At 32.5% G+C, this 26,446-nt stretch overlaps 2 protein-coding genes across 2 annotated transcripts; one reads left to right on the top strand and one right to left on the bottom strand.

Moving 5' to 3' along the window:
• The first annotated feature begins 92 nt into the window (after positions 1–92).
• Positions 93–17,900, top strand: LOC133178470 (fibropellin-1-like). Its single transcript, XM_061313166.1, has 26 exons — positions 93–159; positions 333–446; positions 607–720; positions 1,021–1,134; positions 2,206–2,319; positions 3,750–3,863; positions 4,019–4,132; positions 4,410–4,523; positions 5,305–5,418; positions 5,579–5,692; positions 7,109–7,222; positions 7,841–7,954; positions 8,108–8,221; positions 8,480–8,593; positions 10,908–11,021; positions 11,175–11,288; positions 11,565–11,678; positions 14,565–14,705; positions 14,830–14,943; positions 15,275–15,382; positions 15,701–15,814; positions 15,967–16,080; positions 16,353–16,466; positions 17,402–17,515; positions 17,763–17,825; positions 17,887–17,900. Exons 1-26 carry the CDS (start codon positions 93–95, stop codon positions 17,898–17,900), a joined length of 2,787 nt encoding a protein of 928 aa, XP_061169150.1.
• A 3,267-nt stretch (positions 17,901–21,167) lies between these two features.
• Positions 21,168–26,084, bottom strand: LOC133178881 (uncharacterized). Its single transcript, XM_061313547.1, has 2 exons — positions 25,780–26,084; positions 21,168–22,945 (listed from the first exon to the last, which is right to left on the bottom strand). Exons 1-2 carry the CDS (start codon positions 26,012–26,014, stop codon positions 21,816–21,818), a joined length of 1,365 nt encoding a protein of 454 aa, XP_061169531.1. The 5' UTR covers positions 26,015–26,084; the 3' UTR covers positions 21,168–21,815.
• Between the last annotated feature and the right edge of the window lie 362 nt (positions 26,085–26,446).

Genomic DNA, 26,446 nt, shown 5'->3' with positions numbered 1-26,446 from the left:
ATGTAAATTTAAATTCATCAGACTTAGATTAAGTTTGACTTAAACAGAGAAATCAATTTTCGTCAAATAACACATAAATATGATTAATATACATGGCAGAAATCAAAGCAACGATGATTATTCCTAAAGGTCCTTTTGTGAGTATCATTGAATGTTGTTGTGAGTTGTCAGTGAATTATTGTTCTAATAAATGAGTTGAAGGATGTCCAATTTAAATAGACTTGTTATGAAACTAAGCCTTTAAAATGTCAAGATCTTATCATTTTTATGAGAATGAAACATTTTATCGTATATTAAGCTCTTATCTAAAAGGCAACTTTTACATTTTGCAGATATTAATGAATGCAGCAGCGCCCCCTGCCAGAATAACGCTACTTGCCAGGATCGCATCAATAATTTTACATGTAGTTGTCCTGTAGGATTCAGCGGAATATTGTGTCAAACTAGTGAGTTAACTTTGAACTATGAATGTTTTTCTATATTCTAAAAACGAAATTCCTGCCTATTTGTGGTACATCTCTCCAACCCTTTCTGAATATGTCATATACTTTCAATTTTAATATTTAATTTCTGTCAATCTTTATCAAACAATTTTTTTCATTTTAGATATCGACGAGTGTTCCACCTCACCCTGTCAAAATCAAGCGACTTGTCATGACTTAGTTAATGGATATAGCTGTGAATGTGCCCCTGGATATGATGGCAGACTTTGTTCCAATGGTAAACATATCTTTGTTATATTCAAAGCATAAATATGATAACCTAACTTACATTATATGGAATTATATTGAAGGTTTCTCACAAAAATATATAATTGTTTCAACTGGTATCTGTAAATCAATGCGTGTTTAGGAAACTGGGCAAGGTAATGCAATTTTCAAGATAAAATCAAATTATGTGAAAATGGTATAATGTAACAACCAATGCCTCATTCACAATTTGCATCCAGAGAGCATGGTATATCTACATTCAACATATTATAAAAAAAAAAAATTAACGCTCTTTCTCTCATTTTAACAGACATAAACGAGTGTTCCAGTTTTCCATGTCAAAGTAATGCTACATGTTTGGACAATGTGAATAGTTTCACTTGTGTCTGTGCTGCAGGGTTCAGTGGAACTTTCTGCCAACTTGGTGAGTAATTGAGATCGGATGTAACCTTTCACAGTTGATATCATCGGAAGCATGCCGAAAATGTTACCGCCTTCACATTACTTGATGGGAAATTAATTTTTTTTATCAGGGTTCTACAATTTTTCATAGAAAGCTGTTGGAAAACTGAATGTTTTAATACATTCTTGTGATATAATTCATCAATATTAATAAAACAAGGTTGATAGAGTATCCAGATTTCTTTTTCCCATTCTTTAGGAGAACGTGAGTAAATCCTACTTGAATTTGGAGAGGAAATTTTATTCTTTCATTGGCTTTTGTAATATTTTGCATCAACTCTCCTCTTTCGTTAGAAGGTTGGGAAAATGTAATATCTATTTGGCTTTACTCCTCCCAAGCAATCCCCTTATTAGAAATCAATGTTATAATTCTTCCTTTTTTTCTTTTAAATTTTTAGTTCAGTTATTATTATAAAGCAGAAGTGCGTTGTTGATCGATCAATACTTGAGCTTCAATTCCTAGTTTTCGGAAGAAACTGAGAGTAGAGTCTGAGGAACATGTATTTGATTCTGTTTGGCACATAGTTCTTACATAATCTTAATACCTTCTGAATCGGATCATGTTATTTTTCCATATATTAACGGAATGTCTACTAAAAGGCACTGTCAAAAAGGAACGAACAGTTATTAACATGCGTATTTCTTTCACTGGTTCTTATTCACTTTCATCAAAGGAAAAAAAAAACATAGATTTCTCAAGCATGTTTTACAACCAACATTCAAATCCAACTACAAAGTCATCATTTATAATTTCACAGATATCAATGAATGCAGCAGCGCCCCCTGTCGGAATAACGCTACTTGTCGGGACCACGTCAATGATTTTACATGTAGTTGTCCTGCAGGATTCAATGGAGTGTTTTGTGAGATTGGTGAGTTGATTAAAATCTTAATGAACGATATACCGTCTTTTAAAAGAGAATTTATTGTTCATCTGTTCTTCTTTCCAACCTTTTTCATGTATGATACATATTCAATTTTAACATGTACATTTTGTTGAGGTAAACCTTATAAATGCAACAATTCCTTTTAGACATCGACGAGTGTTCCAGCTCACCCTGTCAAAATCAAGCGACTTGTCATGACTTAGTTAATGGATATAGCTGTGAATGTGCCCCTGGATATGATGGCAGACTTTGTTCCAGTGGTAAACATATCTTTGTTATATTCTAAGAGTGAATATCTTCCGAATAAGCAGATACGTTAAGGTTTCCATGGAATATCACAGTGCACTCTGTGCTTGCACTTCTCTGCACCACCAGAATATGACCTTATCATGGAATATCATTTGAAAATTATTTAATGGGCATCTGCTAATGAAAAAAAAAGTACGTGTTTCAGATATTTCATCTTTGCTTCTGCTATAAAGTTAGAAGTTCCGAAACCAGCTCCATGGTGACAAAAATAAAAGATATTTTCGCGGCTTGTGATTTGGTCATACTATGACCTTTGACTCTCTAATAAGTTCACTCAGACAGAAATGTATATGCTGTTCGATATATTCATCTATGAAAAATATTTGAAAATGTAAAGTAATTTTGAAACATACATAAGCCAGGCTTACTTCAGAATAGTAGGCCCATGCATACGTCAAATATTTGTCATACAAATGATGGATTGAAATCCATGACTTCTAGAATACAACAGTAATATGAATATGTCCTTCTTCCAGGACTACTGTGTCCAAAATAAACCATGGATTGAACATAGTTTTAAAGGTTGTTATTTGAGGCATTTAAAGGGTTTGAATGTATCCAGAAAAATATGGAGGTTCACGCCCGTGAATACAGTTGTTTGCGTGATATGGATTATTCAAAGATTTAAAGGGCTTTGACACAGATTCGAAGTTAATATCTTCTAAAATATACAGCATAATATGACAAAGAGCATTTCACACCAAAATTTTATGAAAGCGTGTTCATAAACTTCTTTTATCTAAAAAAAAAAAGGACAGGTTGCATTGACACACATCCTTGCACTTTCACGAAGTAAACTTTTTTATTAATATTATAGAAAAGTGGAACATTTTGAACTGAATTTAAAAAAATTAAGCGTATAAAAATGTGCGAAAGCAAAACCATCTAACCAGTATTGTCAGTCACTGCTCATTGATATGTGCAAACAAATTAAACACACCCGTACGTATTCATTAAAAATAACAGAGCCTGTACCCATATTTAAGAACACAGATGTTTGACATATGAAGAATGTCGATGTGATTAAATTTTAAGAATTTTCATGTACATTCAGTTCATAAATCTGAAGGTATTTTAAAAAAAAAAAAAAAAAAAAAAAAAAAAAAAAAAAAAAAAAAGCTAGAAATTTAAAATTGTAAATAATACTGCTTTGCAACTAAGCCCAGGCCATTTTTAATTCGACATTTTATTCAATGTGAATTGAAAAAGGTAAATTTCTGCACTGACAAAACTTCAGAGATGGGGAAATATTTATACTAGAAATACTTTTTTCTTGTCATTATCCACCTTGGTTTCAGAAATATAAACAGTTACCTGACTTATGCATGACAAACTAACAATATTCAAATCTTTTACGAAACTCCCCTTTTACATTCTACAGATATTAATGAATGCAACAGCGCCCCCTGCCAGAATAATGCTACTTGTCGGAACCATATCAATGGTTTTACATGTAGTTGCCCAGCAGGATTCAGCGGAAATTTATGTCAAACTGGTGAGTTATCGTTAAACTCAGTGAACAATTTGGAATACTTGTAAAGAAAAAATGCTTCTTAATTTGCCTTTTATACTTTCTTCCTTTTGTATGATGTATATTCAATGAAAATTTACAATGTTGAAATCAATCTTTATAAAAACACTTGCTTTCAGATATCGACGAGTGTTCCAGCTCACCCTGTCAAAATCAAGCGACTTGCCATGACTTAGTTAATGGATATAGCTGTGAATGTGCCCCTGGATATGATGGCAGACTGTGTTCCAATGGTATGCATATCTTTGTTATATTCAAATCATGAATATCATAACCAAACTTACAGGAATTATATGGAAGGTTTTCACAAATATACAACCGCAATAGCTGGTATATAATATAGATAAATGATTAAGAAACATGCCCTAGGCAATTAATTATCAAGATAAAGTCAAAAGATTTAAGAACACACTCTGAAACCGGTATGAAAACAGACATCCGGTTCATAAGTGTAACGGAGAACATGTTACATCAACATTGACAAAATAGCTCTTTCTTTCATTTTAACAGACATCGACGAATGTGTCAGTTCCCCATGTCAAAATAATGCTACATGTCTTGACACTGTGAATGGTTTCACCTGTGTCTGTGCTGCAGGGTTCAGTGGAAATTTCTGTCAAGTTGGTGAGTCATAAAGATCGGCTGCGGTCTATCACAGTTTAGTCCTTGTAATATATCCTGCAATTCTTAACGCGCTCACAAGACATTATTGACAGTTTAATTGCTGTGCAGGTCACAATAATTTTTCATTTTAATTCTTAGAATACTGCTTTTTAACGCTTTTAGTGTGGGTGTATTTTTTATTGAAAAAAGCAAGCTTAATAGTTTTACTGGAATTTTGCTTCTACTCCTCAGAAAGTAATTCTTACGTGCATTTTGGAGAAAATAAAAATGTACTTTTTCACTGATTATTGAAATGTTTTTCACTTTACTGTTTTAATTCATGTGTCAAAAAATGCAGAAATTGTTGTTGACTCTTCTCAATTATTCCCTTCGAAAGAAAATTCAGTTTTATTCTAACTTCTAAGATTTCCATCAAAAATGGTATTGAAACACAGTATGTATTATGTATTCTATGTTGTCGATCAATTCGTTTGTGGAAATTACTAAAAATGTACAGATTGTAGAACATAAAATAATCAATTTTGTTTGTACATACCATTCTTTTGTTACCTTACCACATCGACATATTGTAACATGTTAGGTTTCAATATATTGTCGTAACATTGTATACATTGTATTCAGTACAACAGAGCAGCAAACTTCAAATTCAAAGCATATTTCTTCTTTTTTCTTTGGATGATTCTCCAATTTGATCTAGAAAATAAATAAGTTCCTGACTCTCGAGTGTGTCACAAGGTGAGATTGAAGTCCATATTGAAAATCTACTTTTACCATTTGACAGATATTAATGAATGCAGCAGCGCCCCCTGCCAGAATAACGCTACTTGTCGCGACCACGTCAATGGTTTTACATGTAGTTGTCCTGCAGGATTCAGCGGAGTGTTCTGTCAAATTGGTGAGTTAACGTAAAACCTCGTGAACAATATGGAATACTTGTCAAGAAAAAAAATATTCTTAATTTCCTTTACTTCTTTCTTCTTTTTGTGTAAAGTAGATTCAATCGTAAATTCCAGCGTTTGAATCAATCTTAAGTTTATAAAAACACTTGCTTTCAGATATCGACGAGTGTTCCAGCTCACCCTGTCAAAATCAAGCGACTTGTCATGACTTAGTTAATGGATATAGCTGTGAATGTGCCCCTGGGTATGATGGCAGACTCTGTTCCAATGGTATATATATCTTTGTTATATTCAAAACGTGAATATCATATCCAAACTTACAGGAATTATATGGAAGGTTTCTCACAAATAAACAATAGTAAAAGCTGGTATATGTTTCTAAACAAGTGTTTAAGAATCATGTGCCGACCAATCAATAACCAAGTGTAAAGTTTGGTCATTTCAAGTTTCCATATTTTATTTGTATTTAAAATACAAATCTTGTCATATTAATCTACCTCTATAAATGATTCATAATTTGAGTATTTTGATCGTATGTATTGTATGTTTATTACTTAATGTTCTAAATTTGGATTCACAACTTTTCATGTCATCGTATGTAAAGTGAAAGTAGAACGAACACATGTAATATATGCATATCCTTTCATATTTAACGATGTCCTTGTTGAAATAATTGCATAAATGCTGTAACTAGAGCATGATCTACTAAATGTTTTAAGAAAATTACGTTTCTTACTGGTATTTTACCTGTATTGTGCAAACACGTGTTGTAAGCTGCAGACAGTCTTAGTTTTCTATTTACATGTCGGCGCAATGCATTATGGGTGAATTTTCGTTTACTTCTTTCATCCGCGCACCCCAGATATTTATGCGCTGAAAGATTTTTCTATTAATTAGAAAAATGAGCTTTAAGGTAATTAATTATGTTGCATAATATATTAATGAATTAGAGTTATATTTTATTCGTATTTTAAACTTGTTAAAGTAATTTTTTTATAGATGGGAACTATTTTCCGTTGTATTTTCCTATCGGATTCCGTTGCTTTCCAACGGATTCCGTGTTGTTTTGGAACGGATACCGTTCCCCGAGGGTATATAAGTGAGCACCCGTTGTACAGATTTTTGGGCTTTTAGGATAAGATGTAGGTGAAATTTTAAGAACTTTCGGGGAATTTGTCTTTATTTCTATTAGTAACTCAGTAATTTGAAGAAATTTAGCTAGGCCTATTTATTTATTAGAGTCGTTTCACAATATTAATTAATATGTCTTAGGGAAATTTAATATTTTTGGGAATTTGGGGTTAAGACGACTGCAGCCATTTTTTTTATTGTATTTTTCTTGATTGAATTTTTATCATTGATTAAATTTTATTTAATTTGTTAATTGAGATAAAGTCAGAATAAACCATCATCTCAAGCTATTTAAATCTTATTTTAATTATTTACTGGAGTCCATCATTTAATTTAAAAATAAATTGGTTTAAAGTTAGTAAATTTCTGGGTGTTCAAAGTACCGTTAATACACCCCAGTGATTGAGTGCCATCCCGTTACACAAGAAAAAGGAAATTGATTTAGAAACACACTCTTTGAAACCGGTATGAAAACAGACATTCGGTTAACAAGTGTACCAAGAGTGCAAGTTACATCAAAATATTAAGAAAATATTCTTTTCTTCATATTAACAGACATCGACGAATGTGTCAGTTCCCCATGTCAAAATAATGCTACATGTCTGGATACTGTAAATGGTTTCACCTGCCTCTGTGCTCCAGGGTTCAGTGGAAAATTCTGTCTACTTGGTGAGTGATTAAGATCGGGTGCGGCCTTTCACAATTGATACCATCCGATACATCCGGCAAATGTTACCGCGCTTACAGTACATGATGAACAATTTATTTGCTGTACAGTTCACTCTAATTTTTCATTTAAAATTGACAAAATACTGTTTTTTTAACACATATAAAGTGTGACATTTTGAAGGTATTCCTTCTTCAGCGGAAGACGTTTTTGTTATTCTTAGGTTTTTCCACTATTTTTATTATTTTTTTCTTATCGATTTTGTGCACGCAACTTCTCGGAAACGGCTCGCTTGCTTTTCATAAAACAGTTAGGACTAACAAAAAAGAAGATCCAGAATTTTTCTTTTTTGTTTTGATGAGGTCACATCCGGTCTCTTTGTGTATTCAATTCTGTTGTTATCGTTAGACATTGAAAATCGTAGAAGGTTAGATTTCCACATATTGTCGGAACGTTGTGTACATTTAGTGAAAGTGAGCAGCAAACTTGAATTCAAAGCATATTTCTTTTCTGTTGATTGTCCACTTTGTCCTCAATAAAATAAACATGTTCCTGAATCAAGAGTGTCTCACAAACTAACATTGAAATCCAACTTGGAAATCATTTTTTATATTTTGCAGATATTAATGAATGCAGCAGCTCTCCCTGCAGGAATAACGCTACTTGTCGGGACCATATCAATGGTTTTACATGTAGTTGTCCTGCAGGATTCCGCGGAGTGTTCTGTCAAATTGGTGAGTTAACGTAAAACCTCGTGAACAATATGGAATACTTGTCAAGAAAAAAAGCTTCTTAATTTCCTTTACTTCTTTTTTCTTTTGTGTAAAGTAGATTCAATTATAAATTCCGGCGTTTGAATCAATCTTTATAAAAACACTTGCTTTCAGATATCGACGAGTGTTCCAGCTCACCCTGTCAAAATCAAGCGACTTGTCATGACTTAGTTAATGGATATAGCTGTGAATGTGCCCCTGGATATGATGGCAGTCATTGTTCCAATGGTATATACATATCTTTGTTATATTCAAAACATGGATATCTTATCCAAACTTAAAGGAAATATATGGAAGTTTTCTCCCAAATATGCAATCGTATAAACTGGTATATGATTAAAGCAGGTGACGGGAGATCAATTATAAAAAGTTAAAAAATTTAGGAACATTCTCTTTGAAGCCGGTATAAAAACAAACATCCGGTTCACAAGTGTATCAAGAGAGCATCTGACATTTAGAAAAATGTTCTTTCTTTCAATTTAACAGACATCGACGAATGTGTCAGTTCCCCATGTCAAAATAATGCTACTTGTCTGGATACTGTGAATGGTTTCACCTGTGTTTGTGCTGCAGGGTTCAGTGGAAATTTCTGCCAACTTGGTGAGTAATTAACGTCGGGTGCGGCCTTTCACGATTGAGTCCCTACGATATATTCGGCAAATGTTACTGCGCTCACAATACGTGATGGACAATTGATTTGCTATACAGGTCACTCTTATTTCTCATTTAACTTTTTAGAATACTGTTGGCTTTTTTTAAACATATCATTTGAGGTACTTTTGTTATTATTATTCATTTTAAAAAAAAGCTTAATATTTTTACTGGAATTTTACTTCTACTCAGTAAAAATACAGAAATCTTGATGTACATTCGTTGTTTTTTACTTCGCCCATTATTCCCTCCAAAAGGAAAGTGAGTTTTATTCTTGCTTTTATGTTTTTCATCAAAGAATTGAAGCACAGCATGTTTTCTTGAAGTGCGGTGTCGATCAATTCATCTGTGAAATTTACTGAAAATGAATTGATTATAGAACATTATATATTCGATTCTGTTTACTTTTCCCCACTATTCCCTTCAAAAGGAAAGTGAATTTAGTTCTTGCTTCTAAATTTTCCATCACAAAATGGCAGTGATGCACAATATGTATTCCTGACATGCTTTGCCGATCAATGCATTTGTGAACCTTACTGAAAATGAATTGAATGTAGAACATTATATATTCGATTCTGTTTGCGCATAGGAGGAAATTCTTCAAAATCATATGTTCGTATTATATATTTTTAATATTCCCAACAATCAAAATTAATTTGAATTACCATACGTTTACTGTATTCCTAAACTTCATAAAAATCCTTACAAACAAAGATACATAGTGGGTTCCAGTAAATGTTTTACCAAGCCTCTTTTTTACTCCTCACTAAAATATTTGCTGTAATGAAGGAGAAACTTCAGGAGTACTGTACAACAGTATATTCGAGACGTGGTGCAAATCAGATGTAGATACTTAAAATTCTAAGGAATGTTTAGAAAATTTGAAATCACAAAATTTTACTAAAATCAATAGCATCAAATCGTACGACTTTTCAAAACTTTATACAACCATTCCCCAAGATAAACTGAAGTCCAGGCTTTCTGATATGATAGACAGCTGCTTTTTCAATACAAAAGGATCTCGTAAATATTCTTACCTTGTCATTGGTCATTTGCAAAATTATTTTATTGAAAAGCATTTTGATTGTACACACAAGAACTCTGAAGTTGATATTAAAAAGATGCTTGATTTTCTGATTGACAATATCTCTGTAGTTTTTTGGAGATCAGGTTTTCCAACAATCTGTTTGAATTTCCATGTGTATCAATTGCGCCCCGTTATTAGCAAACCTACTTTTGTATTCATAGGAAGCAGAATTTATTCAAAAGCTTCTACATGAGAAGATGAAACACTTGTTGTGGCCTTTAACTCGACATTTCGATAAATCGACGACGTATTATCAATTAACAATAGTTACTTCCATTCAAATGTCAACTCAATATATCCCCCGCGAGCTTGAAATAAAAGATACCACAGATTCTGACACATCTGTTTCATATCAAGATATTTTACTACAAAGAGACGTTAATGGTAACCTAACAACAATGCTTTATGATAAACGTGATGACTTTACAATCGTCAACTTCCCTTACTTTTGTAGCATTATACACTTATCACCTGCATATGGGGTTAATATCTCTCAGATGATTCTATACGCAAGAGCATGCTCTACGTATGAATATGGAAGAGCATACTCAACGTATGAACAATTTCTTAAACGAGACAACCTATTGACAAACAAGTTGATGAAACAGGGATATCAATAGTCTCGTTTGAAGTCATCATGCAAGTTTTATGTTCGATACAATGACCTTGTCAGCACATACAACCTATCATTGAGTCAAATGCTAACTGACGTTTTTCATAGTAATTGCTAGGCCATTATTTATACACTGAAAAGTTTACGGATTTTTCCGGGGGGTTTTCCCGATCATGACAAGGAGCACACGGCGGGTGTGACCGGTGGGCAGGGGATGCTCACTGCTCCATGGAACCTGAACCCACCTCTAAATTTTGAGGTCCGTGTTTGCTTTGCTCCAAATTTGTATCGTTTCATTGGACTTTTGAAATTGAATACCGTTCGTTATCTTCTTATTTCATTCTTTGGTTACCATAACACATTGCAAATTGTAGCAGGTTAGTTTTCCACGTATTGTCGGAACATTGTGTACATTATATTCATTACAAGATGGTAGCAAGCAGTGAATATTAAGCATATTTCTTTTGTTGATGATTGTCTCCTTTGGTCTCCATAAATAAACAACTTCTTTACTCACGAGTGTCTCACAACCAGCATTGAAATCCAACTTTTACATTTTACAGATATTAATGAATGCAGCAGCGCCCCTTGCCAGAATAACGCAACTTGTCGGGACCATCTCAATGGTTTTACATGTAGTTGTCCAGCAGGATTCAGCGGAAATTTATGTCAGACTGGTGAGTGATCGTTAAACTCGAGCTCAGTGAACAATATGAAATACTTGTAACGAAAAAGTTCTTAATTGCTTTTATTCTTTCTTCTTGTACTATGTAAATTCAATTAAAATTTGTAATGTTGAAATCAATATTAATAAAAACGCTTGCTTTCAGATATCGACGAGTGCTCCAGCTCACCCTGTCAAAATCAAGCGACTTGTCATGACTTAGTTAATGGATATAGCTGTGAATGTGCCCCTGGATATGATGGCAGTCTTTGTTCCAATGGTATGCATATCTTTATATAATCAGAGCATTAATATCATATCAGTCTTACCGGCATTATGTGGAAAGTTTTCACAAATATACAACCGTAACAGCTGGTAAATATTATAAATAAATGTTTAAGAAACATGCCCCAGGCAATCAATTATCAAGAAAAAGTCAAAAGATTTAGGAATATTCTCTTTGAAACAGGAATGAAAACAGACATTTGGTTCACAAGTGTACCCGAGAGCATCTGACAACAATATTGAAAAAATGATCTTTCTTTTACTTTAACAGATATCGACGAATGTGTCAGTTCCCCATGTCAGAATAATGCTACATGTCTTGACACTGTGAATGGTTTCACCTGTGTCTGTGCTGCAGGGTTCAGTGGAAATTTCTGTCAACTTGGTGAGTCATTAAGATCAGGTGCGGTTTTTGGCAGTTAATTCCATCTGATACATCCGGCGAATGTTACCGCGCTAACAATACCTGATGGACAATTTATTTGCTGTGCAGGTCACTCTAATTTTCATTTAAAATGGTTAGAATGCTGATTTTTTACACATATAACGTGCTATATTTTTAGGGTCTTCTTTCTTCAAAGGACATGTTTTAAGGTTTCTTTTACACTATTTTTATTTTCTTAACGATTTTGTGCACGCAAGTTCTCGGAAACGACTTGCTTGATTTTCATGAAACTTTGAGGACTAATAGAAAATTAAAAGATCTAGAAAAGCACTTGTTTTTTTTCTTTTGATGAGGTCACATCCGGTCTCGAGATCAGAATATTTTTTTTTTATTTTCATCGGATCTGTTTATCAAGAATACCAAGATAAACATATCAAATTGAAACTTTCGACGATTCTACACTTGTAGATAAGTATTTGTAGATGTGACTTTAAGCACTGTCGTTATCCAAGCTCAAAAGGCTCGGTGGCTCATTAGGGCTCAAAAACTGGCTATGAAGAATCTAGCAAATTTGACATGTTAAGTGTAATATCTTGTTAACTGTAAATATTTCTTTATGAAAACGTATAAACTAAAGTTGTGCAAAGTCACATGATCCTTTAAATGATGTCAGGGAAACGGGACCGGCCTCTAAAATTAGGCATCTGGAGGAGCAAAAAGTTTTTGTTTCTCGATATCTCAAAAAGAATTTGTAACACATCAAACAAGAAAGGTGCTCAAAAATAACAAGTACCAGCTCGTGAGATTATCAAAAATCGTACAACGATGTTACGTCCGGTCAACCGGAAATGGTCAAATATCGCTCATTTCCGCTTATAGCATCGTAGATTCCAATGACTAATGCTATTGAGGATGTTCAACATCTCCTCGATTAGAGTTCTTCATAATAATGTTTCTCTTTCTCTATCTCATCTTGAAAATTGGAAGGAAGACCTTCTTGTCGCTTTGAAACTTCCTCGTCTAGTTCTTATCATTATTTATCAAACAAGCTTTATATTTTGACTGAAATTTTGTTTCTACTCCTCAGTAAGTAAAGTAATTCCTACATGGATATTGGAGAAAATTGTACTCTGTCACTGGTGTTTGGAATATTGTGCACTCTACTGTTTTCTTGCGTCAAAAATGCTAAAATCTTGATGAACATTCGTTGTTAACTTTTCCCAATTATTCCCTTCAGAAGGAAAGTCAGATTTATTATTGCTTCTAAATTTTCCATCAAAAAGGCATTGAATCACAGTATGTGTTTTCAAAATGCATTATTGATCAATTCATTTTTTGTGAAATGAACTGAAAATAAATTGATTGTAGAACATTATAAATTCGATTCTGTTTGTGCATTCAATTTCTTTGATGCCTTAACACATTGAAAATCGAAGGAGATTACATTTCCACATATTGTCGGAACTTTTTCTACATTGTATTCAGTGTAAGTGAGCAGGAAACTGTGAATACGAAGCATGTTTCTTTTGTTGATGATTGTCCACTTTGTCTTCCAAAAAATAAATAAGTTTCTGACTCAAGAGTGTCTCACAATCTAACATTGATATCCAACTTTTACTTTTAAAGATATTAATGAATGCAGCAGCAACCCCTGCCAGAATAACGCTTCCTGTCGAGACTACGTCAATGGTTTTACATGTAATTGTCCTGCAGGCTTCGGAGGAGTTTTATGCCAAATTGGTGAATTAACTTGAAATCTCGTGAAAATATGAAATTTTTGTGGAGAAAAAATGCTTCTTACCTTGCTTTCTTTTTTTCTTGTTTTTGTTTAAATTATTATTTCCAATGCTTTGTTAAATTATAATTTCCAGTGTTTAAATCACATTTTATATATATCTAAAAAAATCTTTTCCTTTCAGATATCGACGAGTGTTCCAGCTCACCCTGTCAAAATCATGCGACTTGTCATGACTTAGTTAATGGATATAGCTGTGAATGTGCCCCTGGATATGATGGCAGTCTTTGTTCCAATGGTAAATATATATTCCAAGCATGAACGTGACAAGCAACCTTACAGGAATGATTTGGAAAGTTTCTCAAAAATATACAACATTATAAGCTCGTATATGTTCCTGAATAAGTGCTTAAAAATATGTGCCGGGCAATAAATTATCAAGTAAAGGAAAAAATTATTTAAGAACACACTCTGTGAAACCATTATTAAAACAAACACCCGGTTCACAAGTGTATCAAGAGAGCATGTTACATCAACATTTAGAAAAAAATGTTCTTTCTTTTACTTTAACAGACATCGACGAATGTGTAAGTTCTCCATGTCAAAATAATGCCACATGTCTGGATACTGTGAATGGTTTCACCTGTGTCTGTGCTGCAGGGTTCAGTGGAAATTTCTGTCAACTTGGTAGGTAATTAAGATCGGGTGCGGCCTTTCACCCGTTTACGGTTGAGTCCATACGATATAGTCGGCAAATGTTACTGAGCTCACAATGATTTCACAGTATGCGTTCTTGAAGTGCGTTGTCGATCAATTCTTTTTTGAAACTTACTGAAAATGAATTGATTATAGAACATTATATATTCGATTTTGTTTACTTATCCCGATTATTCCCCTCTAAAGGAAAGTAAATTTGATTCTTTGTTCTTTTTTATCACAAAATGGTATGGAAGCACAATGTATTTTCTTGAAGTGTGTTGTCGACCAATTCATTTGTGTACATTGTATTCTTTACAAGAGAGCAGCAAACTGTGAATACGAAGCATATTTCCTTTGTTGTTGATTGTCCCCTTTGGTCTCCATAAATAAAAACTTCCTGTCTCACGAGTGTCTCACAACCAACATTGAATTTCAACTTTTACATTTTACAGATATTAATGAATGCAGCAGCTCCCCGTGTCAGAATAACGCTACTTGTCGGGACCATATCAATGGTTTTACATGTAGTTGTCCAGCAGGATTCAGCGGAAATTTATGTCAGACTGGTGCGTTTTTGTTAGACTCAGTGAACAGTATGAAATACTTGTAACGAAAAAACTTTTTAATTTGCTTTTATTCTTTTATTTTTTGGACAATGTAAATTCAATTAAAATTTGTAACGTCGAAATCAATCTTTGTAATAACACTTGCTTTCAGATATCGACGAGTGTTCCATCTCACCCTGTCAAAATCAAGCGACTTGTCATAACTTAGTTAATGGATATAGCTGTGAATGTGCCCCTGGATTTGATGGTAGACTTTGTTCCAATGGTATATATATCTTTGTTATATTCAAAGCATGAATATGATAACTAAACATAGGGGAATGCTATGGAAGGTTTCTCACAAATATACAACCGTATCTGCTGGTATATATTATTAATAAAAGTGTAAAAAAAAAAAAAAACAAACAAACAAACAAACAAACAAACAAACATATGCTGGGCAATCAGTTATTAAGATAAAGTGAAAAAAAAAAGATTTAGGAACAAACACTCCGTGAAACCGGTATGAAAACAAACATCAGGTTCAAAAGTGTGCCCAGACAGTATGTTACATCAATATTGAGAAAACGCCATTTCTTTCATTTTAACACATATAGACGAATGTATCAGCTCCCCATGTCAAAATAATGCCACATGTTTGGATACTGTGAATGGTTTCACATGTGTCTGTGCTGCAGGGTTCAGTGGAAATTTCTGTCAACTTGGTGAGTACTTGGCAATTAAGATCGAATGCAACCTTTCACACTTGAAAAAATGTCATCCGATACATCCGGCAAATGTCACCGCGCCTACAATACGTGACTTACATTTTTTTGGCTATTTGTGTCACTATGATTTTTTCATTTAAAATTGTTAGAATACGGACTTTTAACATTCAATACGAGATATTTTTCTTCTGATCTTTTTAAAAAACAAGCTTTGTATTTCGTATGTAATTTTCTATCGACTACTCAGTAAGTAATTCCTGTATCACAAACTAACATTTGATATCCAACTTAAAAATCACCTTTTATATTTTACAGATATTAATGAATGCAGGAGCGCCCCCTGCCAGAATAACGCTACTTGTCAGGACCAAGTCAATGGTTTTACATGTAGTTGTCCTGCAGGATTCAGCGGAGTGTTCTGTCAAATTGGTGAGTTAACTTGAAAGCTAGTGAAAAATATGGAATACTTGTAAAGAAAAATCTTCTGAATTTGCTTAACTTCTTTCTTCTTTTTGTTTAATTTGAATTCAATTATAATTTCCAGTGTTGAAATCAATCTTTATAATAACACATGCTTTCAGATATCGACGAGTGTTCCAGCTCACCCTGTCAAAATCAAGCGACTTGTCATGACTTAGTTAATGGATATAGCTGTGAATGTGCCCCTGGATATGATGGCAGTCTTTGTTCCAATGGTATACATATCTTTGTTATATTCAAAGCATGAACATCATGTCGAAACCTACAGGAATTTTATGGAAGATTTCTCACATAAGCTGGTATATGTTTCTAAATAAGTGTTCAAAGAAACGTTTGCAAGGCAATCAATTATCAAGATGAAGTCAAAAGATTTAGGAACACACTCTGTGAAACCGGTGTGAAAACAAAGATGCGGTTCATGAGTGTACTTCCCCCGAGAGCATGTTACATCCACATTTAGAAAAATGTTCATCTTTAATTTTTACAGACATAGACGAATGTATCAGTTTCCCATGTCAAAATAATGCCACATGTCTGGATATTGTGAATGGTTTCACCTGTGTCTGTGCTGCAGGGTTCAGTGGAAATTTCTGCCAACTTGGTGAGTCGTTAGGATCGGGTGTGGTCTTTCACAGTTGCATCCAGTTAATAATAAGTATCGCACTCACAATATTTGATGAATAATTTATATGCTATACAGGTAACTTTAAGTTTTCTTTTAATACTGAAACTTTTAAAAGAATTTTTTTTTTTTTTTTTTTTTTTTTTTTTTTGAAAGTTATGTCAGATTTCATTATTCATGATTTTCATTCATTATTTTTGAAGAAAGGAATGTTTCTGGCATATGTTTTTAATATACTTCTGTGAAATGTGGATCCTCTAATGTAGCCATACAATATTTCCATGGCAATGAATTTAACAAGTTTGTACCTAAATCACATGGAGGTTCTTTTTCACCATGATTAATTAAAGTTTTTTCACTCATTTATAGAGACTTCACCGTATGCCGATGAAGAGCTTCAAATTTAGACCTATACTCGGCACTCAGGGCCATTAAGCAGTGAGGGTTCTTTATCGTGCAAACGCCTACCCTGACATGGGACCTTTCGAAAGACCTTCTTAAGGTCTTATTCGAAAGACCCGTGACTTTCACTTCTATAGTACCGGGTGCTTGGCGTTGGAACAGTCACTATTTATGTTTACGTCGGTTTGACGCGATGCGGCGAACGTGAATCGAACCCGGACCTCCCGAGCACGTAGTACGCTCTCTACCACTAGGCTACGGTGACCGGTCTGAGGAAATAAAAAATAATTTATGATAAATAAATCTGAAGCGTTAGTTTTTTTAGATATAAATTGCTATAATTATCAATGACAAAACAACACCACATTTCAATATCTTATTATTATTCCTGCCTTATTAGACCAGCGTATCAATAAAACATCACCAAAAATGGTGTTAATTTTGACAAAGAGTGAGTTTTCATTTAAAATTAGTTAGTTTTCTAAAAGATTTAAGAGTTGTTTTTTTCGCAGATGTTGACGAATGCTCAAGTTCCCCATGTAACTTGCAGGCGACCTGTCATGATCTAGTGAATGGTTTCCGGTGTGAATGTCCAGCTGGATTTTTTGGAAGTGTATGTGCTAATGGTACGCACTAATATATATACCACATGTATTAAAAGTAAACAGATTTTTTTTATTTATTTGTGTATCGATTTGTGAAGAAAAATTTTGAAGCATACATTATAAATATGAAGATATATATCTACTGGAAATTTCTCTTAAAGAAGCTCTTGTCCGAATATATTGCCGATTGTACTAAGCACATACATGATAATTTACTGTAGCCAATTACCTCAAAGTTTAATTATTTGTTTTTATTTTGAATTCCAAGAAACTTCTAAAGGGAGAGCTTCTGCAAGTAAGTCTTGCGATGCTTGTGGATCACTTTATGATTGTTCTTCCTCTTCTTTGGATGATCCTTGTGAACTGAGTACATGGAAATTGCTTGTGATAAGCCTTGGCATACTAGCCGGTTGTTTTTTTACTTTATCTCTCATACGTCGTTTCATCCGCAAGTATAAAAGGTAGGCATTTTTAAGATCATCTGTCTGTATACATTCTTGTATTCATTTATTTTTCCAAGTAATAAATATAAATTCGAATACTTTGTAGAAAATATGTGATTAATACTTTTACATAGCTATTGTATCTCTTTCAGGGTCTCACCATGTAAAGAAGAAAGCCCTGCTGTAGACTTATGTTTTACATTATATCAACCAGGAACACTTGGTGCTAAGAAACCAGTTTTTACTGGATTTTAACATGATTTCATATATTGTTTAGATATTGTGGTACTCTTAATCAAAAATCAATGACTTCAAAACGCTGGATTGTTTATATAAAGAATTGTATTAATCAGCCAGGTTTGAAATCATCGGTCTTAAAGCTTCATATCGATAGTTTATATGAATTCCTAGGTATATGACATACTCCTTATTAATCTTATCTAAATAAAAAGGGTTTGTTTGTTTTTTTTTTATAATACGATCAGAATCTTTTAAAAACGAAATGAATTTAGAAATTTAAAAAAATATAAGAAAAAATTGGAAAAAAGCCATATAATTATTTTTTTAGTTCGTGCAATTCAACATACATTTAATTAAATGAAATTCTTTTGTGGACATTTTAGTATTATTTGATCTTGAGGTACAACGCAAATATCTACTTGGAAGTATACACGACATTGTTATTAATATATAGATTGATCTCGATTAACTATTCTCACGATAGATTTAAAAAAAAATTGATATCATAGACAATAAAACTGATTTTTTTATATCTATAAAATTTCTTTGTAAAAATTCACTCTGATTTTATACATTGTTACTCTGGAGTTGATATTGATTCCTCCTTGAAAACATTTACGTGGTCTTTGGAGAACAGGTCTTCCAACAAATCGTTGGAATTTTGATGGGCTCTAATTGTGCCTCCTTATTTGATGATGTATTTCATATTCTTATGAAGCAGAATTTATTTAAAACTTCTACACGAGAAGAAGAAAACACTTGCTGTGGCCTTAAAGGACATTCTGATATATTGACGACGTTCTATCAATTAGCAATTATTACTTCCATTCATATATCGACTCATTTATCCCAATGATCTTGAAATAAAAGATACAACAGAGTCTGCCACATCTATTTCATTTTAAGATGATTACTGACTATAGACGATAGGGGTAAACTAACAATTTAACTATTGACAAACGAGATAACCTCAGCTTTTCCATCGTTAGCTCTCCTTATTTATGTAGTAATATTTCGATATCACCTGTATTATATATATCATCCAACTTAATCGTACTCAAGAGCACGTTCAGTTTACGACTAATTTTAGGAACGAGGCAGGCTCCTGACAAATAAGCTGATGTTACAGGGATTTCTAAAATCCCTTTAAGTCAGCATATCACAAATTCTATAGTCATTATAATAACCTTGATAGCAAATGCAACCTATCATTGGGTAGTATTTGGATTCACAAATTTCATATTAATTGTAAGGCCATTGTTTTTTAATACTTAAAATGACTACTGATCATTCCGTAAACCCGGTCAATACATAATAATATTACGCATCCTTCGATTACTATATTATATATGCAAAAAAAAAAAAAAAAAAAAAAAAAAAAAAAAAAAAAAAAACATAAAAACACAGCAATCCAGGTCAATGTTTTATATTATCCAAATGTAGAATTTCAAAATTACTATGACTGTAATTCTCTATCTCAGTGCCTCATAAAATTGTGATTATTATAACGTCAGAATTATATTATGTTCCACTTTGCCTACAGAACGTCACGAGAATGACGTCATAATGTAACTTGTTTATAGATGAACCCGCATGGGATGAAATATATATATATATATATATATATATATATATATATATATATATATATATATATATATATATATATATATATATATATATATATATATATATATATATATATATATATATTCTAACAAAACAAAACAAATCATTTACGGTTCATGGTTCAAGAAAAAAGTAATTATAACATGAATACAAAATTAATGTATATATCTAAAGGTTTTTATGTTCCTTTGTTATTCTTACAAGTCCGAAACCAAGTCAACTGAGCAAGTTTTTGATGGATCAAGAGAAAAAAAACAGCAGTAATGAAAGTGAAAAATTGTCATTTATTCAAGTGAACAACGCAAAGCAATAATACACATAGTTAGGGGGTCAGAAGAGACTAGAAAAACCTTCTAAAGAACACAAAAAATCTTTGACATACATGTATTATGCAAACTGACCCCCTAAAGTTAAACATTCCATCAGGCACTGATATACCTGCCATCAAAAAAGGGTGGGATAAAACAAAAAGAACTATTGTACATATATAAAGGTTTAAAAGAATATAAATATTCTCACACGCAGATTGTTAATGGTATTAATTTGTATTGTATTGTATAGACAATAATTTGAAGAAATTATAGTAAGAGGCAAAGCTCATTTGTCCACAGAACTCTTTTCTTCATCATTAATCTGTAAAAACCATGAGTATTACAATAAGATGACGAACACAAAATCTGATTCGATTCCTCTAAAAGAAATTGTCTCTCTCGAAAAAATTCTTGATCCAACTCATTCATACACTCATTGTAATGCACGTTAGATGTTGAACACATGATCTGATACCTCTAAGAAAATGGTTCTCTGTCTCGGAAAAATTCTAGATTCTTTCAACCAGACACTCATTGTTTGAGTAATTCAAGTTCATCTTTATGCTCTCGATTGCTTTTATAAAACTAACTTTTTGCGTGTAGTGTATGAATTTTATTTCTTTAACTACTTTCAACAAGTATACTATCTATCCTTTTCTCAATGTGTTGACTGAGTAAGTATTATATTTTCATTGTATATCACAAAAGTTATCATTGTAGATCTAAATATTAAAATTATCAGCTATTGGGATAATATCCCATACCTGAAAAGTGTAATATAATTTCATTGGCTTTATTAAGCTTTATTATGACAGTGTTCGAACAAAATTGCTGAGTTTCAGCGGCAAAATAGAAAGCTTGAACTGCCAAAAAACGTTAAATACATGTAATATGCATAAAAAAAATTGCGTAAGCTAGTCAAATCAGCTTCTTTACTCCAGGGTCTTGTATTGTGTTTAAAAGAAGCGTTATATACACTTGCAATATATTAATTTAAATGGAAAACATATCATACTATTATATAATATAAATTAAAAAAAAAAGCATCTATGTACATATTTCAGGCAATACCTATACCTGTATAATAACCTGAAGGTACAGTCAGGTTCAATTCTCACTCCGCTGTTGGACATTAGGATGGAGTTATTTTAATTGTACACACAATTTCACACCCCTTAGGCCAAATTTAGTGCAGATTAAAATTTCGATTATGAAAGACTAGATATTATAGATAAAAATTTACCCAAAGAACTTTACCCTGATGATTCAACGATGAAGTGTTCAGAATCCCAAGCCAGTTGTTCGTTTCCTGTTGGGCTTGTTATGACGTATATGATGGATATTTTAACATACACCAAAAACCTAATCCTTCTAATATGGTTTAAAAATAACATATGTTACATTTATCAGATGTATTAATAAGGAACAATACCTTTTCCAACACTTTTGTTGTCATGACGTTAACTTCCTTATTGCATATCTTTACGACATGGTCAGTCAAACAATCAGCTTGTGCTATAATGTTTTTTGAATTTTCCTGCTAGTTTGTAATTTAGAGAACAGATGTTTGCCAGATAATCTATTAGTTAACAAAGTATTATCTAAAGAAATTTGGCGAAGAAAAAAACAGAGATCAACTCCTCCCCCCTTTAATTTTTTAAAAGAAAAACGGCATACCTCATATTTTAAACTGATGGATCATGGGTAGATTTTGTAACCCACAACACGAGATGAATAACCCAAAGTCAGGTTTTTGCGCATTTGCCTAAAGGTTATGTAGTCACCAACTTCTAAGTTAACGACTAACGACGTTGAAGCTGTACTCCATATACCCAATTTAGCCCCTATCCATGCAAATGTCAATGATTCTTCATTTCTATAAATCTGAATACCGTTATTTGACATTCCAGTCGCAAAATTAATACTGAAATAATAATACCCCTTTTCTTTGCAACTAAAATAACCTGATGAGTTAAGACTCGTATTAGGGTTGAGACACGTTACCATCTCTTCTGCAATCGGCCGTATTCTGCAAGAAAACCCACTATCGACATCAAACTTTGGCCCAAGTAAATATATGGAAAAAGTGGAATAATGACTTAAGGTTAAATCATCTTCTAAAAAGACATCGAGAGTTATTTTGTCTCCAGTTGTGATATTTAAGACCGCTGTGTTTGAACTTGAACTTGTGCCATTCTGAGAATGCCACGACAAAAGTTTATCGGGAACGTCCTTGTGATTCGCATACACCTTTACCCCATTATTTGTTGAATCAGCTATTATGTTGATGTCGATCTTGTACCATCCAGTTTTGGTACAAACAAACCCTGTTTGCAATAAAAAATTTGCGCTTCCTATATTTGTAACCATATCTTTCCCAGATATGACCGTTAAATTTTCTGTATTCTTTAATGTAGATTGCATGGCTATGAACTCATTTGTTTTTGACAAAAGGAAATGGCCTGTCCAAACTGATGTTTCATTAACAGAAAGGTTGTTTTTGTAGGACTTAATACTTATTCTATCCCCGACTCGTAAATCAACAACTAGTGATGTAGTTCCAGATTCATGGGGGTCGTCCTGCCAAGTTAATGTCATTGGTTGATCATTTTTGTAGATCCATGCTCCATTAAAACGAGAATTTGTGACTAAGTGAAGAAAGAATACATATATTCCATCTTTGGTGCAAAGAAATTCTCCGGTGTTTGAAAAAGAACTTGAAAAGAGTGTAATAAATCTAGAAGGTTTGATAATACTGTCATGTTGTGGAAGGTTTCTTGCTTCAAGCATCGCTGTGAACCCAACAAAATCAAAATCTTTCCTTTGACCTGAAATAATATGTTTCCAGACATTAAAAGCAAAAATCTTGCTATTCAATTTGATACGGTTTAAGTAAAAAAGGTCCTAAAACTTAAATTTCTAATTTTATTATTTTGTTCCATGTTTAAAAATAAAATAAAACCCCAGCGTTTTATTCAGTATTGCAAAAAGAAAACACGGATTGAATAGCTCATCAAAGATTCTATCCCACAAACCTAATGCATACGTACATGTACCAGTCAGTTTTTATTTTTGCGATATTAGTTTGAGGTCGTATAATAAATTTGTTTCATTATTTGTATGGTTTTTTTTTTTTTTTTTTTTTTTTTTTTTTTTTTTTTTAAATTTTAAATTTTATTTTTCATTAATTATATTGATAATGGTTTCATTACTGATAAAATGAGTGGATGAGCGTTTCCTCACACTTAGAAGTTCAGAATTTTTAAAATTTAAAATTATCATGTAACGATCTTGACGAGCAGTAGTTGTCTAAAGTCTTGACTGTCGATAAACCTCAGCAACACTACAGGTGACTTAATGAAACGTCCGATACAATGCATTGCCATTTTAATGGAGACGATGAAACTTCCTAGCAATCTGGATTTCTTTCTTTATTTTTATGTGAATTTGTGCACAAACTGAAAACTTTTCATTATAATTAAAATAGGTATGGAAACAGAATATATTGTATAAATTGACCTCTTTTTACGCGTGCAAACAGTTTGTGTTTTCCAAATCTAAGAAAGCAAAATTTAGTGTTGCATTACAGGAGCACGACATTTTCTCTCATGAAAATTTTGAATGGTTCAAAAAATCGTTCATCTTCTTTATTTTTGGGGTCAAATAATTGAGTATGACTCACAGAAGCTTCAAATAAATTAAAGTATCGTACTGCCGTTTAGTGCTTAAGCTACTAAAAAATAGAGTGGCGAGTTAAAGCTTTTCTAATTGGTATAGCAATAATAAAATGCGTAATCGTGATATATTACAATGGAAAACTTAATAACAATGCAAAATTTAAGCAAATAAGATTACTATATTTTATGTCATTACATTTTTCTAAAGAGGTCAAGATAGGATGAATTACATAAAATGAAATTAAAATGGGATCAATTCAATCAATAAGGATTTCTTTATGCAAATCTGTTTACCTTATCCAGATATCTTTTGAATTTCTTGTCTGTGTACGTTTTATATTGCTCAAAAAGCTAAGTTTATGAAAAAATGTAATTATACCTCTTAATTGCCTTAACAATTTTTGAACTTTTGAAAGTTTTCTTGTTTTAAGTCGTTCTTACAGCTTTTCTATATAAACGGAAAAGGATTAAATTTAAATTGCAGCTTACATGATAAAGCGCTTCTGTTATAATTTATTGTAAATTCTTTAACTTTTTTGTGTCTTAGATAACGCTTTTTTCCCTGACATTGGAGGGATACGTTTTTACCACAAGTAACAGATGTTAAAACAGTTTGTGTAAATTTCGTTACGAAATGTTGGGAATACAAAATGTGAATTTTGTATATTCATATTTATATTTTAGATAACCAAAATAGTAATAATTACAGACTAATGAAAGATCGGGAAATGCGATTGATATCAGTCTACAATAAAATCTAAATTTTGATATTAGATCTATTGAGTGTTTCATTACGTTTTGCGTTAACCTCGACGCATAATTTAATAACGTAAAATATAATAATCCAAAAATGGTATGATTACATTTTGTGTTATTACATTCTGCGTTTATCTTAACGTTTATCTTAATGCAAAATGTAATAATCTCACTTTATTACATTTTGCGTCTTTATTATATTTTGCCTTGTAACAGAGCTACATTGTACCTCCTTTAAATACTAGATCCAGGAGCAAAATAATACATAAATTTCACGAACAGTCAATTGGTTGCATGTGGGTGTTTACCATAAAAATACCTTTGTTACCAAAAAGTATTCCATAATACTTCAAGGTATTGGGAGAAGTGGCGTGTATATAGACATTCAGTCTCAGCTTTTTTTACGTTTTACTTACACTATTTTAGCTTCTTTACTGTGGCATTAAACAATTTACAAGATAATCGGTGTAATTGGTCGAATAATATTTGTTGAACATTCACAAACTGTTCATACATGTACTAAATGTGAACTTCTAGATTATGCGGCTTTGTATTTAATAGAATACATTTACTGATGTCAAGACATTAACTTATTGAAGTTCCTAAAACCTGAATTTGTATACAAAAAGGACAAAATAATTATAAAACTTGAGAGAAGTCCAACGGACGTTAATGATGGAAGTTTTCCGTTACTAATATATCACATAATTTGATAATACTTATGACAAAGTATTTTCCCGGAAAATCCCCTCACACTGTACAATACGTACATTTCTATGTCAACTCTGTATGTTAATGGAGAAAAAGATGAATAAAAATGTTGTAACTTTCATTTCTTTGCTATGCATTATATTTAACAATAAAATATTTTCTTTGGATGTTGTAAGGGATATTAATGTAACCCGCGTAAGCGTTTTATGTATATTTCTTCTGCAATTGCTTCTATGTTAGTTTCTATATTTCTTAAACAAAGAAAAACATTTTATTGTCTCTGTTGTTTATTTCTATATTTTATGTCTATATAGAAAATCATATGCGAATATTGTATTATTGATATGTACGTCATTGTATGTTTCCTTGATGAAAGAGTAAACGATAAAGAAATCTATGCAGATACATCGCTAAGTGGCGTTAAAGTATTCATAAATGACCGTATTTTTATAATAAATAAAGAAGATAATATTCAGTGGATATATATATTGTATCATTAACAAACCATTCATATGTACCTTTTGTTGTGTTCCTTAGCGTCTCAAGCAGAGTTAATTGATTTTTCAGTTCCTGGTTATCTTTTTTGAATTCGTTACGTTGTTCCAGCATAAGAATACGCAAGTCTTCCAATTTGCTTAAATAGTCAACTCCTGATTTACACTTGTCCACAATCGATTCCTCGTCATTTATTCGTTGTGAGTCTATGGACCATAGGAGTAAGACAAAAATATGTGCTACCAAAGAAGAAGCCATGGTCTAGCTTTGAAATACTTCCTTGTTATTTAGTTCTCACAACAGATGATTTTACTTTTGACACAAAAAGTAACAGCGCATGCGTAGAATTTATGTTTCATTGTTCTGGTTCAATAACATGTATATAAACAACATAGCTCGCATATGTCTAAATGCTTACCCTACGTTGTTATCTTTCTGAGTTACACCACTTTTTCGTTGTGAAGGTAGAGTCTACTTAAGCACCCAAGCAATTTCAGGGGGCCTTTTCATCATAGGTCTTACGCAGCTGTACAACGGCGGGAATTAAGGACTAGTGTGAACATGGTGTTTCATTGAAGAGAAATATGGAGTTAATAAACAGTATTCAAGCTCAAAAGTCCATTAAAACAATTTATACAAATCGGGAGCAGAGCAAAGACGGGCTTCTAAAACATCAGAGGTGGAATCAGG

Source organism: Saccostrea echinata, unplaced genomic scaffold, assembly GCF_033153115.1.
Source record: "Saccostrea echinata isolate AGI-Se365-2 ecotype Australia unplaced genomic scaffold, CSIRO_AGI_Sech_v1 ptg000003l, whole genome shotgun sequence".
Classification (NCBI taxonomy): Eukaryota; Metazoa; Mollusca; class Bivalvia; order Ostreida; family Ostreidae; genus Saccostrea; species Saccostrea echinata.
Note: the sequence above shows the minus strand (reverse complement) of the source record. Positions and strands in the feature narration are given on the sequence as shown.

Coding starts and splice junctions, on each gene's coding strand:
- LOC133178470 (XM_061313166.1), top strand. CDS start 93: ATGGCAGAAATCAAAGCAACGATGATTATTCCTAAAGGTCCTTTTGTG. Junction 721..1,020: donor TGGCAGACTTTGTTCCAATG/GTAAACATATCT, acceptor TCATTTTAACAG/ACATAAACGAGTGTTCCAGT. Junction 4,524..5,304: donor TGGAAATTTCTGTCAAGTTG/GTGAGTCATAAA, acceptor ACCATTTGACAG/ATATTAATGAATGCAGCAGC.
- LOC133178881 (XM_061313547.1), bottom strand. CDS start 26,014: ATGGCTTCTTCTTTGGTAGCACATATTTTTGTCTTACTCCTATGGTCC. Junction 22,946..25,779: donor GCTAAGGAACACAACAAAAG/GTACATATGAAT, acceptor ATATTATTTCAG/GTCAAAGGAAAGATTTTGAT.